Source organism: Pipistrellus kuhlii, unplaced genomic scaffold (genome assembly GCF_014108245.1).
Source record: "Pipistrellus kuhlii isolate mPipKuh1 unplaced genomic scaffold, mPipKuh1.p scaffold_m20_p_4, whole genome shotgun sequence".
NCBI lineage: Eukaryota > Metazoa > Chordata > Mammalia > Chiroptera > Vespertilionidae > Pipistrellus > Pipistrellus kuhlii.
Window position 1 is genome coordinate 73,194,432 of NW_023425540.1, and position 12,670 is coordinate 73,207,101.

At 47.7% G+C, this 12,670-nt stretch overlaps 2 protein-coding genes and 1 non-coding gene across 5 annotated transcripts; 2 read left to right on the forward strand and 1 right to left on the reverse strand.

Annotated features, from left to right (window-relative positions):
• Positions 1 to 464: 464 nt before the first annotated feature.
• On the reverse strand, positions 465 to 1,669 carry DNAJC30 (DnaJ heat shock protein family (Hsp40) member C30). Its single transcript, XM_036411060.2, has one exon. The coding sequence runs from the start codon at positions 1,588 to 1,590 to the stop codon at positions 910 to 912; it is 681 nt and encodes a 226-aa protein (XP_036266953.1). The 5' UTR covers positions 1,591 to 1,669; the 3' UTR covers positions 465 to 909.
• Positions 1,670 to 1,688: 19 nt separating this feature from the next.
• Positions 1,689 to 12,481, forward strand: BUD23 (BUD23 rRNA methyltransferase and ribosome maturation factor). 3 transcript variants are annotated; one of them, XR_004983147.2, is made up of 12 exons: positions 1,689 to 1,842; positions 1,940 to 1,977; positions 3,575 to 3,670; positions 3,760 to 3,842; positions 3,942 to 4,038; positions 5,635 to 5,731; positions 6,182 to 6,232; positions 6,974 to 7,059; positions 7,214 to 7,259; positions 7,440 to 7,498; positions 11,788 to 11,894; positions 12,035 to 12,481. XR_004983147.2 is itself a non-coding variant. In XM_036411055.2 (12 exons), the coding sequence occupies exons 1-12, from the start codon at positions 1,795 to 1,797 to the stop codon at positions 12,087 to 12,089; spliced, it is 846 nt and encodes a 281-aa protein (XP_036266948.1). In that variant the 5' UTR covers positions 1,689 to 1,794; the 3' UTR covers positions 12,090 to 12,481. The 3 variants fall into 3 exon arrangements, 2 of the variants coding, with proteins under 2 accessions (XP_036266948.1, XP_036266950.1); XM_036411055.2 differs by having other exon boundaries at positions 11,805 to 11,894; XM_036411057.2 differs by lacking the exons at positions 11,788 to 11,894; positions 12,035 to 12,481 and adding an exon at positions 11,760 to 11,787.
• Positions 10,663 to 10,794, forward strand: LOC118704029. Its single transcript, XR_004983259.1, has one exon. It is a non-coding gene; the product is annotated as a small Cajal body-specific RNA 20 (non-coding RNA).
• Positions 12,482 to 12,670: the final 189 nt, after the last annotated feature.

Genomic DNA, 12,670 nt, shown 5'->3' on the forward strand with positions numbered 1-12,670 from the left:
TAAACAGGATGGGCCACACTCAGAGGAGCTCTATCTCCAGGAAAGGACTGGCTGGCAGCATGGTTAGGGGCAGGGTTAGCCGGTAAAGGGATAACCAGGTGACAGGTACACTATCCCAAGGATAAACTTGACTCTACTAGCATGTCTTTAACCACTGAGCCCATTAGAACTATGGACAGTAAAAGTGTGACAAACCTCAAGAGAGCAAATGGTTTGCTCTCTAGCGTCACGTCCACAGAGTAACTTCTTCAAGGTCATGTAAGTATGGGCACAGAAACACTCATTTTTTATGCTCGATGACCTTGCTTTTCCGGACTCATTCATGCCAACAGCAGAAGGGGGAGAGGGGTTTGGGGCTGACCATAGCAAGGTTTCCCTTACATCACATTTTTAGCCTCTATCAGGTCTCACCTGTGGCTTGGGGAACTCACAGAAAGACAAGGTTGCACACCTCAGAAATTTTCTTTTGGCAGCTAACAATTGGTCACATTGCACGTTTCAAGGTTACAGAGCTCCATGGCACAAACATGGGGCAGGAGCAGACATTTCTTTGCTTAGAGTCTGACAACAAAGCCAGAGCCCAGTGTTCCAGAAGCTGACAACATCAGGAAGGCGCCCGAGGGACTACAGAAAACGCTTCACTCAGGCTTTCAGGGTGTTCATGTTGGGATCTCCTTCTTGGGCATCGGTTTTTTGTTTTTTTTCCTGGACCGCAGGGAGAGCATGTGCCGGTCAAAGGCTAAGCTGGGCGAGTGGGGAAGCGAAGGGGGAGAGAGAGCGGTTCCTTCGGACCCCAGCAGAGGTAGACTGTGGAAAGCGAAGGGTTCAAAACAGGAAAGGCCATTTTCTGGGGTGTGGCTTGGGGGGAGCGGGGGGGGGGGGGCTGCTCCCCTTCCCTTTCTCTCTCGATCAAGAACGAATGCCTACGACGATGAAGATTGTGAGGAGAAAGACGACTAAAGTTGTGTCTCGGATATCGTCCCAGCTGAAGCCCTTCTTCGCCCGCTCCTCCTGCTGCTTGCGGAGGGCCTCCCGCCGGGCCCGGAGGCGGCGCTCGCGCTCCAGCTGCTCCCCGTAGTGCGCCTGGTAGAAGGCGTCAAAGTTGAACATGGTGCGGCTGTCGCCCGGCGCGGCCTGGCCGGAAGTGTGGGTACGAGAGGGGGGCGAAGGGGCGCGGGCCGCGCCGGAGTCCGCCGAGGGCGCCCTGGAGGGCCGGACGCCGGGGCCGCGCAGGTCCATGTCGCTGAGCAGGCCGCGGTCATACTTGCGGCGCAGGGTGGCGCTGCCCAGCACCACGTAGGCCTCGGAGATGCGCGTGAAGCGCTCGGCGGCCTCGGCGCTCCCGGAGTTGCGGTCCGGGTGGTAGAGGAAGCTTTGCCGGTAGTAGGCGGCCTTGATCTGCGCCTGCGTAGCCGTGGGGGGGACGCCGAGCAGCTCGTACAGCGCCGTGCGCGAGTACGGGCCGTCACCCCGCGAGTAAGTCCTCGCTTCGAAGCCTACGCACGATACCCGGCTCTGCGGAGGGCCCCGACCCTGCCACAGGCTCCACAGCAACACCCGCGGCCACTTCAGATCGTGTCTTGCTGCCATCTTGCGTGATCTGGAGGGCGGAGCAAAGGGGAACTGGCCAATGGGAGGCGTAAGTTGTTCGCAGAGCGTCACCCTCGTAGCCAATCGGGTAGGAGAGGAGGCGGGGAGAGGAGTGGAGCATGCGTAGTACGAGGCAGGCGCGCTGATGACATAAGAGTCAGACTCCGGAGCCCCCGGCAGCAGTCGTGTGGCGGAGGCGTGGGCATGGCGTGTCGCGGGCGCCGGCCGGAGCACGGCGGACCCCCAGAGCTGGTGAGTCTCGTGGCCCTCGGGCACCTTTCTGTCTGAAAGATCCTCAGCGTCTTGATTTCTCCCCCAACTACCCTTTTCTCTTTCTCTTTTCCCGCAGTTTTACGACCAGAATGAAGCCCAGAAATACATGCGCAAGTAAGGGAGCCTGGATGTTGCGCGGCGTCGGGGGGTGGGAACCCCGCAGGTTGCCCTCCTTTGGGGGCATTGCGTGGGAAACATGAAGAATTTGGGGCGATTGTGTTGGGAGGAAGGGACCTGGATTTGATTCCATTTTTTACACTGGCAAAGGCAAGTTGAGTTAAATCTCTGAGCCACCTGGGCCGCAGTGACTTCAGCATAAGTATGGGAGTGATCATATTTTTATCTGGGCTTTCAGTTTATTGTGACAGCTTGTTTTAAACATGTGGTAAAATAGGCAGGAGGCAGTGGATATGTAGAAGTGGTTAATGCTCTTGTGGGGGGAAGAAAACATTCATAAATGTTTGCTGTGTGCCCCTGTTTGTATAATCTCACTAGACCCTCTTGACAACTGTTGGTGTAGTAGTTTCTGAATTCCATAGAGGGTAGTTATCTCTGTAACTAGGTGAAGGCTACAACAGACTTCCAGACCTTTGGTCAACCACTCCGTAGGAAATTCTACAGATACTTGATCTTGGGAAAGCCAGATAGATATATTATAGACCTATTCTGTGCTACGGTAACCAGTAGCCATCAGTGCCTGGATTACTTAGCATGAAGAAAATGTAAAATATTTTATTAATCATTTTTTATGCTGATTACGTGTTGAAATAATTTGAGCATATTGGGTTAAAAATTATTAGATGCGCCGAAACGGTTCGCTCAGCGGTAGAGCGTCGGTCTGCGGACTGAAGGGTCCCAGGTTCGATTCCGGTCAAGCGCATGTACCTTGGTTGCGAGCACATCCCGGGTAGGGCGTGTGCAAGAGGCAGCTGGTCGATGTTTCTCTCTCACCGAGGTTTCTAACTCTTTATTTCTCTCCCTTCCTCTCTGTAAAAAATCAATAATATATATATATTTTTTTAAAATAAATAAATCTTAAGAAAAATTATTAGATGCATTGGATTTGGTTAACTCTTAGTTAACCAAAATTACATATTTAATTTTACATATTTAATTTCATTTTAACTGTGGGCATTGGAAAGTCATGTCGCTTGTACCCTGTTTCCCCGAAAATAAGACAGTGTCTTATGTTAATTTTTTCTCCCAAAGTTGAGCTAGGTCTTATTTTCAGGGGATGTCTTATCTTTCCATGCGCTAGGTCTTATTTTCGGAGGATGTCTTATTTTCGGGGAAACACGGTATTATGTTTCCCTTGGACAGCACTTATGTAGATTTTTGTTGTGCATTCTTGATCCTTATATCTGAGAGTCACTGTGGTGGGTAATTTTTCCAGAAAGCTTGTTCTCTCTCTCTCTCTCTCTCTCTCTTTTTTTTTTTTTTTTTAAATTTTTTATTGACTTCAGAGAGGAAGGGAGAGAGAAACATCAATGATGAGAGAGAATCATTGATCGGCCACCTTCTGCATGCCCAGTAAAAAAAAGTATATTAAATAGTTGTAGTTGAGTTGGTTGACCAGGAAAGAGCACTTTGTTCTTTTTTCCTAGAAGTTCTTGGTGTTTTTTTTTGTTTGTTTGTTTGTTTGGTTTGGTTTTGGTCTCGGTACAGGTTTAGCTCAAAACCTTACCACCTGCTAGTATTTCTGCCTTTCTAGCTCTAGGATGATTGATGTGCAGACCAAGATGACTGGGCGAGCATTGGAGCTCCTTGACCTGCCTGATGAGAAGCCCTGTTTCCTGTTGGATATTGGGTGAGATCCTGGGGCCCAGTCAAATTCCCAGGTTGTAAGGCGTCTTTACTTCTCACACTGTTGAGTCCCTGTTTGATTGTATCTTCCAGCTGTGGTACTGGCCTGAGTGGAGATTATCTCTCTGAGGAGGGGCACTATTGGGTGGGCATCGACATCAGCCTTGCCATGCTGGGTAAGTATGTTCTATTTGGCACTGGGGTGGACTACCCTCATGAGTATGGAGCAGCTATGCATATTGTCTGTTTCCTTCACTTACTCTTCTGCGATGCAGATGCAGCTTTGGACCGAGAAGCACAAGGAGACCTGCTTCTGGGGGACATGGGCCAGGGCATTCCCTTCAAACCGGGCTCCTTTGATGGTTGTATCAGGTAAGAGACTTCATGCTTTGCTCTTTGTTTGCAGACCACTGCTTCCCATACCTGGCAGTGCAGCAGTCATGTGGGAAACTGAAAATTATACATCTTATGGGATTTTTAGGTTAATAAGGTCAGAGGAAGGCCCCCAAATAGGTATTTTTTTGTATTTCAAAACTATCTACTGTGATTCTCCTGCACTGTCAGGGGTTCAGGCACCTCTGATATAGTTTCTCTGTCTGCTGTGAGTGTGTGTGGTAGGAGAGGAGTGGTCTTCTAGGCCACTAGGAACCATCTTGGGGGGCCTGGTGGCTATCTCGTTGCTTTTTTGAAGGACTCTGGTGGAGAGTTTCCTAGATTGCTCCTGTCTCTTCAGCATTTTAGGGCTCCTTTCTGGGTTATCAGTCAAGTTTTGAGTGTGTACATAGAACTTTAATAATGGATCTTAGACCATTGATGTTACTGTTAAAAGACATAAAGTTCTTTGTCTTATGTGGGTAAGTTCTGTTTAGTGTTTGGTGAGTTTTTCCCCTCTTTCTAGAATCAATTAAAAATAAAAAAATAAAAAAAAAGCTTTAAAAAGAACGCAGGAGAGCTTTGAGAAAGGAGGATTGGGAGTGGCCTTGAAGGATGGGAGAAATTTGGAAAATCAAGGAGGGTTTCTGAGTGAAGGAATAGTGTGAGCAGAGCCATGGAAGTGGGTGGGGAAAGGAGTCTGAGAGATCATGGGCATGAATGAGAGATTTCCTGGAAGTTGAGACTGTATAGACTTGGGTCCTAGAAGATTTTTTGTTATTTTTGTTAATACTCACTTGATACATTTTCCATTGATTTTGAGAGAGAGTGGGAGAGAGGGAGAGAAGGAGAAACATTCATGGGAGAGAGATACATGGATTGGTGCATGGGCAGGCACTCTAGTCACTGAGTCACAGTGGCTAGGGCCTAAGGTGTTTTTTTAAAACTCCATCCTAAGAAGTTGGGCTTTATTTAGTAGTACTTTGTTTTAGGAAAATTATTTAGGAGATGAAGAAAGGAGAGATAGGTTGTTGAAGCAATTGAGATGGTCATAGTTCTGACCTAGGAGGGTGGTGGAGGAAAGTAGAAGCTTGGAGAGGCAGTGGGACCAATCAGAGGGTTTGTTTGGGGTTCTGGGAATGGGTTGGGTGTTCACAGCACCGCGGAAGGGAATGCCAGAAAGGACATAGTAGCTGCTTGAAAATTTAAGTAGAAGGAACTGATTTTGGAAGAGAGTGAATGAAGGGCTTTGTAAGTGCTGTGAAACATGTTTCCCTTGATTTTGGAACAAGGGAGTGTGAAAGGGTAGGTGGCAGAGAGAGCCTTGATATGATGAGTAATTTTGAACTTTAGATACATGTAGAAAAAGGTTGAGAAACTGTTTCTTTGGACTGACTGCAAGGAAGTTAATGCCCACCTTCTGGATACCCTGTTTGGTGCAGTGTTGTAGAATAGTGACCTGGGGTGGACCTGCAAGTGCCAAGAAAGGGAGTGGGCAGGAGGGTTCTACCTGGATATCAAGGATGTGTGGTGTATGAGTCCTGAAGAGGCAGGGTGTGCTGGTCACTTTCCTGATGAGGTCCCTTTCTGTTTTAGCATTTCTGCTGTGCAGTGGCTCTGTAATGCTAACAAGAAGTCAGACATTCCTGCCAAGCGCCTGTACTGCTTTTTTTCTTCTCTTTATTCTGTGCTGGTGAGTATAAGATCTCCCCATTTGGGCTGGCCGCCTGTCCTCCCTTGCCCTGCAGGTAGAGTGATGAAGTAGACGAGTCCCTGGCAGGGCTATTGAGATGGGACTGCATGGAATGGCAGAACCTTATTGTGATCCTCAGCCTGAACTGAAAACTCAGTGGGCTGACACTCCCTAATGAAATGCAAAAGGTCCTGATGTCAAAATATGAGACAAATTAAAATTCCTGTGTCCACTGTGCTGAATTTTAATCAGAAGTTGGTTTGGGGACATAGATTCACAGAATGAGGACAGGGACATCATGTCCAGGACACACAAAGCATACCTTCCAGAGTGCCCACATCCTTCGACTCCCACCCCGTGCTCCTCCCACTGCTGATGTTCAGATGGGGAGCAGGGTGGTGTTACTCCATGGGATACTTGTAAGATAGTTAATGTTTCTGTTTCTTGCAGGTCCGTGGAGCCCGGGCTGTTCTGCAGCTATACCCTGAGAACTCGGAGCAGGTGAGCCTCTTGGCTGCTGGAGGTGCAGGGAAGGAGGAGGGGCCTAGAACAGGTAAACTGTTCTTATCCTGCTCCTCATCACCTGCCCTCCATCCTGCTCCTCACTCACCTGCCCTCCTACTATTGGAAAGTGACAGAATAGGGTCTTTATGCTGGTTGGTGGGAAAAGGAGAGAATGAGTAAGACTGGTTCCTGTGGCTCCTGATGACATATTTTATGATTTGATATCCCAAGGGGAGTGGTGGGTGTGGAGTAGGGTTAATGTGATATATTAACTGATTTCCATAACCAAATATATAAATAGGGGTGGGGGCCTGAGAGAATATCAGCAGCTGTCTGTTCTATGGAGTGTAATTTAGTATGAAGGAGGAATGAGGAGGATGGCGTTACTGACTTGAAAGACAAGTTGTGAGCTGTCCCTGACTAATACCATGAATGAGTCTGCCCCCAGTATTGGCCATCCATTTCCTGAGATTTGAGTGGGTAGATGGATCCCTGGGCTAGAAAGTGAGAATTGCTTGTTCGGTAATTCCCTTGAGGGGGCTGTGTGCCATGGCTGGCTCTAGCCTGCACTTTCCTCTCTGTGGCTTTTGGGGACTCAGAATTGGGAACAGTCTAATAAAGAAGACCTTTAGTTCTCCCAGGCACAGTTCATCCTGGAACCAGACTGGCTTAAGAGGAGTGAGGGAAAGCAGTGTGCTCCCCCAGCTTCTCTATGACTCCCCAATGTTCTCTCCTCAGTTGGAGCTCATTACGACGCAGGCCATCAGGGCTGGTTTCACCGGTGGCGTGGTGGTGGACTACCCCAACAGTGCCAAAGCAAAGAAGTGAGTGCTGCGGGCCAGTGTGCTGCTTGCACTGCTGGATAGAGGTTGGTGGTGTGGATCAGAGCAGTAGTGCAGGAGGCACTACTGAAAGGGAAGGCGAGGGCTTGACTTACACTACAAGGCTTTATGACTCCTTGAACTTTTCTTGTTTTAGATTCTACCTCTGTTTGTTTTCTGGGCCATCAACCTTTCTGCCAAAGGTGAGGGACCCTGAGTTGTCAGGTGTGTGTCTTCTGGGTTCCCTTCTTGTGAGCCTGGGCCTAGTACCTGTTGAAAGGGCTTAGGTTTGGTGGGTGTCCAGGCCTTTTGGGGTAGGGCAGATGGGTTTAGAGATCTCTAGATGTGTTTAGGATGCTCTAAAAGAACTCTGGTTCCTACAGGGCCTACATGAAATTAAGGAAGAAGAGGAGGCAAAGGAATCCACATTCACTAACAGGAGGTAAAGCGAACCGTAGGTAAACCTGCCTGAGGTTCAGGGAGTTACTGCCACTAGGTTTATTAAACGTGGCAGAGGAAGCTGGAGGTGGCAAGACCACTCCATTTTTTCTCTGCTTTCACCAAGTTCCGGGTTCAGATGTTGCAGTGACACCAACATGGTAATAGAACCAGGAACCCCTTGTTCCAGTGCCTGCTACTGTTTTAGGCTGGGATGTCTGTAAGCAGCCTTACTCTCTGCCTTTCCTCTTGCTGTGCCTGACAGGCTGTCCCCTCCTTCCCGAGGCTGCCTCCGCCACCCTTGTCCTGGGCCCCCTCCCCTCTTGGCCCCTGTGACTGTCCCTTCTCCTGCACCCTCATCTTTACTCCCGTGGGCTATTTTCATCAGCTCACAGACATGCTACACAATTTCTCATGTCTACCAAGAGATTATCCCTTTACTTCTTAACAGCTCCAAGCTACCACCCTGTTTATTTGTTTCCCTTTATATCACAAAACTCCTCGTATCTGCCTATTCTTGCTTCCTCTCCTACCACTCTCTGTCCTCTTCTCTGGCTTATGCTTCTATCTCTTCACAAATTGCTCTTGTCAAGGCCACCGCCAACCTGTCTTGCCAAATGTATGGCCACTTCTGTTTTTCCCCCTACTTTATCTTTTTTTCATTAATCCTCACCTGAAGATATTTTCCATTGATTTTTAGAGAGGGAGAAGGGAGAAAGAGAAGGAGGGAGGGAGGGAAACATTGATGTGAGTCACATTGATTGGTTGCCTCTCCCACATAAGCCCTGCCCAGAGCTGTGGATAGAACATGCATCCCAGGTATGTGCCCTTGCCTGGATTTGAACCCTAAACGCTTTGGTGTGTGGGTTGACACTAACCACTGAGAACACTGGCCAGGGCCTTTATCTTATCTTGCCTGCTCAATAGGACCTGACTCAATAAGACAGCCCATGACTGTCTTAACACCTTCCTTACTTGGCTTCCCACTCACTATCATAGTTTTCCCTTAACCTTACTGATTGCTCCTTCTCAGTCTACTCTGCTGGCCCCTCTTCTAGAGCAGCAGTTGCCAACTGGTGGTCCATGAGATCTGAAAGGTAGGTGACTGCTTTTCTAGAGCATTCTGGGGCCCAGCCTGAACCCCTTCTCTCTGCACGGCCTTAAACGCCAACTACAGGTTTATAACTCTCAGATTTATATCCTTGGCTTCAATTCCACCTCTGATTTCCAACCCACCTTCTAAGTACCCATACGTAAACTTCCCACCCTATCCATACCTGAACTTCCCTCAGATGTCTCAAACAAAACAGAGCTCTTGGTTTTTACCCCCCAACTTCCTTTCTCCATTTTTTAACATACTCACTTATTCTTATCTTCCTTACATCTCATAGCCAAACAATCCATCTGCAAGTCCTGCATCCCTCTTCTCAATGAATATCCCAATTTGAACCTTTTCCCCCACTCCCACCTGGTCTTAAGTCACCACCAGTCTTGCCTGGATTATTGAAAGCAGCTCCATGTGTCTCCTTGCTTTTAGTATTTGTTTCTTTTCATTTATTTTTTGTGCTGCAGCATGACTCTTTCCCTTTTCTTTCTTAAAAAAAAAAAAAAAAATCTTGCCATTTTTCTGTTCGTTATCTTTAGTTCAGTTCTCCTTACCTTTCTCTAGATCTTGGCTATTAGTATCCCCAATTAGAATGAAAACTTGGTGGAGACTGGTTATGTGCCTGCCAGCAGAAGAGTATCTTGCTAAAGATATTCAGTATTTGTTGAACATGTAATTACAAGATAGTGAAGGAGTTATTTCTTAGTTCTGGTTGTATGGGTGGAAGGTGTTAAGACTTTGAAGACATTTAAGAGGAAAAATGGGCAGAGAATTGAATGAGTTTAGAAGGCCCACTGGTAGTGAAAATCATGATTGTGCTCTTTGTGTCTGTCACAGATTTATGCTGTCTGATTGCTTGTCCCTCAGTAGTTCTCTCTCACCTTCCTTTCTCAGCCCATTCCCCATGGGGACTTAGCTCTTCTAGATGTTTTCTGCTCCAGGGCATCCTCCACTTGCCCTCCGTGAGTGATCCCATTTCTTGCTTCACAGAGGAAGTGCAAGCTGTTTAACTCCCTCTATCCATCTTAGGATCCCTCTTGTCCTCACACCGGTGTTTACAGACTATATGTCCTAACTGTAAATTTGGATAAGTTTTGTGACCTGAGTATCCATTTTTCTATTTTAAAAGGGGGGATATTGCCACCCACTTGGGCAGGGTCTTATGTAGAGAGCATGTTTGTTCAGGACTCAGCACAATGCCTGGCACAGACCTTGTCTCCCCTAGTTCTGCAGGCTCTTCCTCTTCCCTTCCAGGTTCCCAGATTTGGGAAGGAAAGGAGAGAGGCTCTTGCCTATTACAAGTATTATTGGGCTTCTCCCATTACTATCACTTCTGTCTAATCACATCTGGCCACTTATAAATATGTGAGTTTAAAAATTTTTTAAATCTTAGCCCTATGCTGAAACCGGTTTGGCTCAGCGTCGGCCATGCGGACTAAAAGGTCCCAGGTTCAATTCCAGTCAGGGTCATGTATCTTGGTTGCGGGCACATCCCCAGTAGGTGTGCAAGAGGCAGCTGATCGATGTTTCTTTCTCATCAATGTTTCTAACTCTCCCTTTCCCGTTCTCTCTGTAAAAAATCAATGAAATATATATTTTTAAAAATTCTTAGCCCTGGCCAGTGATGCTCAGTGGTCAGAGTACTGACCCGCTCACCAAAGGGTCGCAGGTTCTATTCCCAGTCAAGGGCATGTACCTTGGTTGCAGGCTCAATCCCCAGCCCTGGTTGGGATGCATGTGGAAGGCTGCCAATGTGTGTGGCTCTCATGTCAGTGTTTCTCTCCCTCCCACCCCTTCCACTCTAAAAAAATCAATGGAAAGAATATCCTTGGGTGAGGATTAACAAAACAGAAACTTTACCTAATGTATACATTTCTTTTGCATCAATATTGTTCCACTGTGCATTCCTTAATTTTTGCTATCTGGCCTCCACCCTACCAGGAAATGGTGGTCACTTAAATGGCAAGCATCTTTGCTTGATTTGAATTATACTAGAAACAGTGTAATCCCAACTGCCAGGTAGGAAAGTGGTTTGGGTGCCCAGGCTTTTTCCTTGTTCTCAGGGCCTCTTTTCCATGGGGCTGCAGGGGGTTTCTTTTCTCCTCAGCCAGGGCAAGAGGCCGAGATCAACCCTTGAGGGTTATTGTCAGGGCTGTCACGAGCTGGGCAGCCTTGTTTTCCTACTTCAGACATTTATTACTGAGAGCCCCTACTTGATGGGGTATGCTGACCTCGCCACCAGACTTGGGCCTTAAGTGGCACCTGTGGGCATTGGGTCTGGACATTGCTAGACTCTTGTGAACCAATCCTGACCTAGGTTGCCCAAAATGTAGCCTTGTCCCCTGCCTGCCTGCTCCATAAGCAGGATGTGTACAGACCCAATAATTGGTTATCTACTGCAAATATGCCTGCACGTGAGTGGGGCCTTGCACCTTCTGCCCTCCTATATAAATTGCTTTTGACCCCAGTGGATGTTACCATGATGGAAGTGGTGGTGGAGGGGGGGTGGTTCAACGATGCAAATTTTTTATATATATATATATTTTTTTTTTTAATTGATTTTTTTACAGAGAGGAAGAGAGAGGGATAGAGAGAAACATCGATGAGAGAGAATCATCAATCAGCTGCCTCTTGCACACCCCCTACTGGGGATGTGCCCGCAACTACGGTACATGCCCATGATCGGAATTGAACCTGGGACCTTTCAGTCCACAGGCTGACGCGCTATCCACAGAGCCAAACTGGTTTCAGCCGATACAACTTTTATTGTAGAACTAGAGGCCTGGTGCACAAAAACTTATTCACCGGGCGGGGTGTGTGTGTGTGTGTGTGCGCGTGCGTGTGTGTGCTAAACCCCGCCTGCACCCTCTCACAGACTAGAAGCCCTTGGGAGATGTCCTACTGATTGCTTAGGCCTGCTCCCTGGCCTCCCTCTGCGGGAGGTGACCAGCAGGGCAATCGGGGGAATGGCACCTGCAAGTGAGTGACACCTGCTTGCTGGCACCTGCCTTGGTTGGCTTGGTGCTGCCCTTCACCTACCGGTCTCCTACCATTCAGTCAATTTGCATAGTAGGCTTTTATTATATAGGATGGGCATCTAAGGCCCCTAACTCAAAGGAAGTTCACCATTTTTTCCTGCCTGGATTAACTTGGGTGCCAGTCAGGCTGTTTGATCCATCAGTTCACAGCTGTGTCTCCGGCACAGGGTCCAGAACAGGATTGCACGGAGAGGGTTGGTGAGGAAGAGCCGGGAGTGGGTGCTGGAGAAGAAGGAGCGCCGTAGACGCCAGGGCAAGTGAGTGCCTGGGCCAGGGGTAGGCTGCTGGGGATAAAGGGAGGTCTTGACTAGTAAAGGCTCACCTACACTTGAGGGGTCCCAAAGTACTTAGTTCTTCTGAAAGTTTTCTATTCTTCCTGCCCGTTATTTCTTCACAGGGAAGTCAGACCTGATACTCAGTACACTGGCCGCAAGCGCAAGCCCTACTTCTAAGCAGTTCGCTGCATTGAATGGTGGGACAGCTCGGGATCCACTTGCTTCTGGAAAGTTTTATATATTGAAGTATCTACTTCATCGTCTGACAAAATGGGGTTTAGAAAAGTTCTAAAAGCCCTGACCAATGTAAGTCAGTGGTTAGAGTGTCAGCCTGCGCACTAAGGGTCATAGTTCGCTCCCCACCCCTTGTGGGGGGGGGGGTACAGGAGGAAGCCAATTGATGTGTCTCTCTCACATCAACGTTTCTCCCTCCCTCCTACTCTCTCTGAAGAAGAAGAGAAAAAAATATCCTCAGGTGAGGATAACAACTGCAAAAAAGTTCTAATGCTATTTTCTTTAAAGTTCTAATGCATCTTATTTTATTGTAAAATAAACTACTTTCTATGGAACTCTGGCATTTTCCAGTTCTATGGTCCTAAACAAATTTAAGTTCCTCTGTTGGTGGTATCTACCACTTGATTCCATGGGTCTAAACAGAACTTAAGAGTGCTTTTATACACTTAAAGGAATAGGTAGATTTCTTTAATTTAGGCAGATTTAGGAAGGATGGGCAGGATGAAATGTATGCAAAGTACCTA

What these genes read in the sequence shown, in the direction of transcription:
- DNAJC30 (XM_036411060.2), bottom strand. Translation starts at nt 1,590, where the DNA reads ATGGCAGCAAGACACGATCTGAAGTGGCCGCGGGTGTTGCTGTGGAGC.
- BUD23 (XM_036411055.2), top strand. Translation starts at nt 1,795, where the DNA reads ATGGCGTGTCGCGGGCGCCGGCCGGAGCACGGCGGACCCCCAGAGCTG. An exon ending in TGTTTCCTGTTGGATATTGG is followed by an intron (nt 3,671 to 3,759) that starts GTGAGATCCTGG and finishes TGTATCTTCCAG; the next exon opens with CTGTGGTACTGGCCTGAGTG. An exon ending in AACAGTGCCAAAGCAAAGAA is followed by an intron (nt 7,060 to 7,213) that starts GTGAGTGCTGCG and finishes TTCTTGTTTTAG; the next exon opens with ATTCTACCTCTGTTTGTTTT.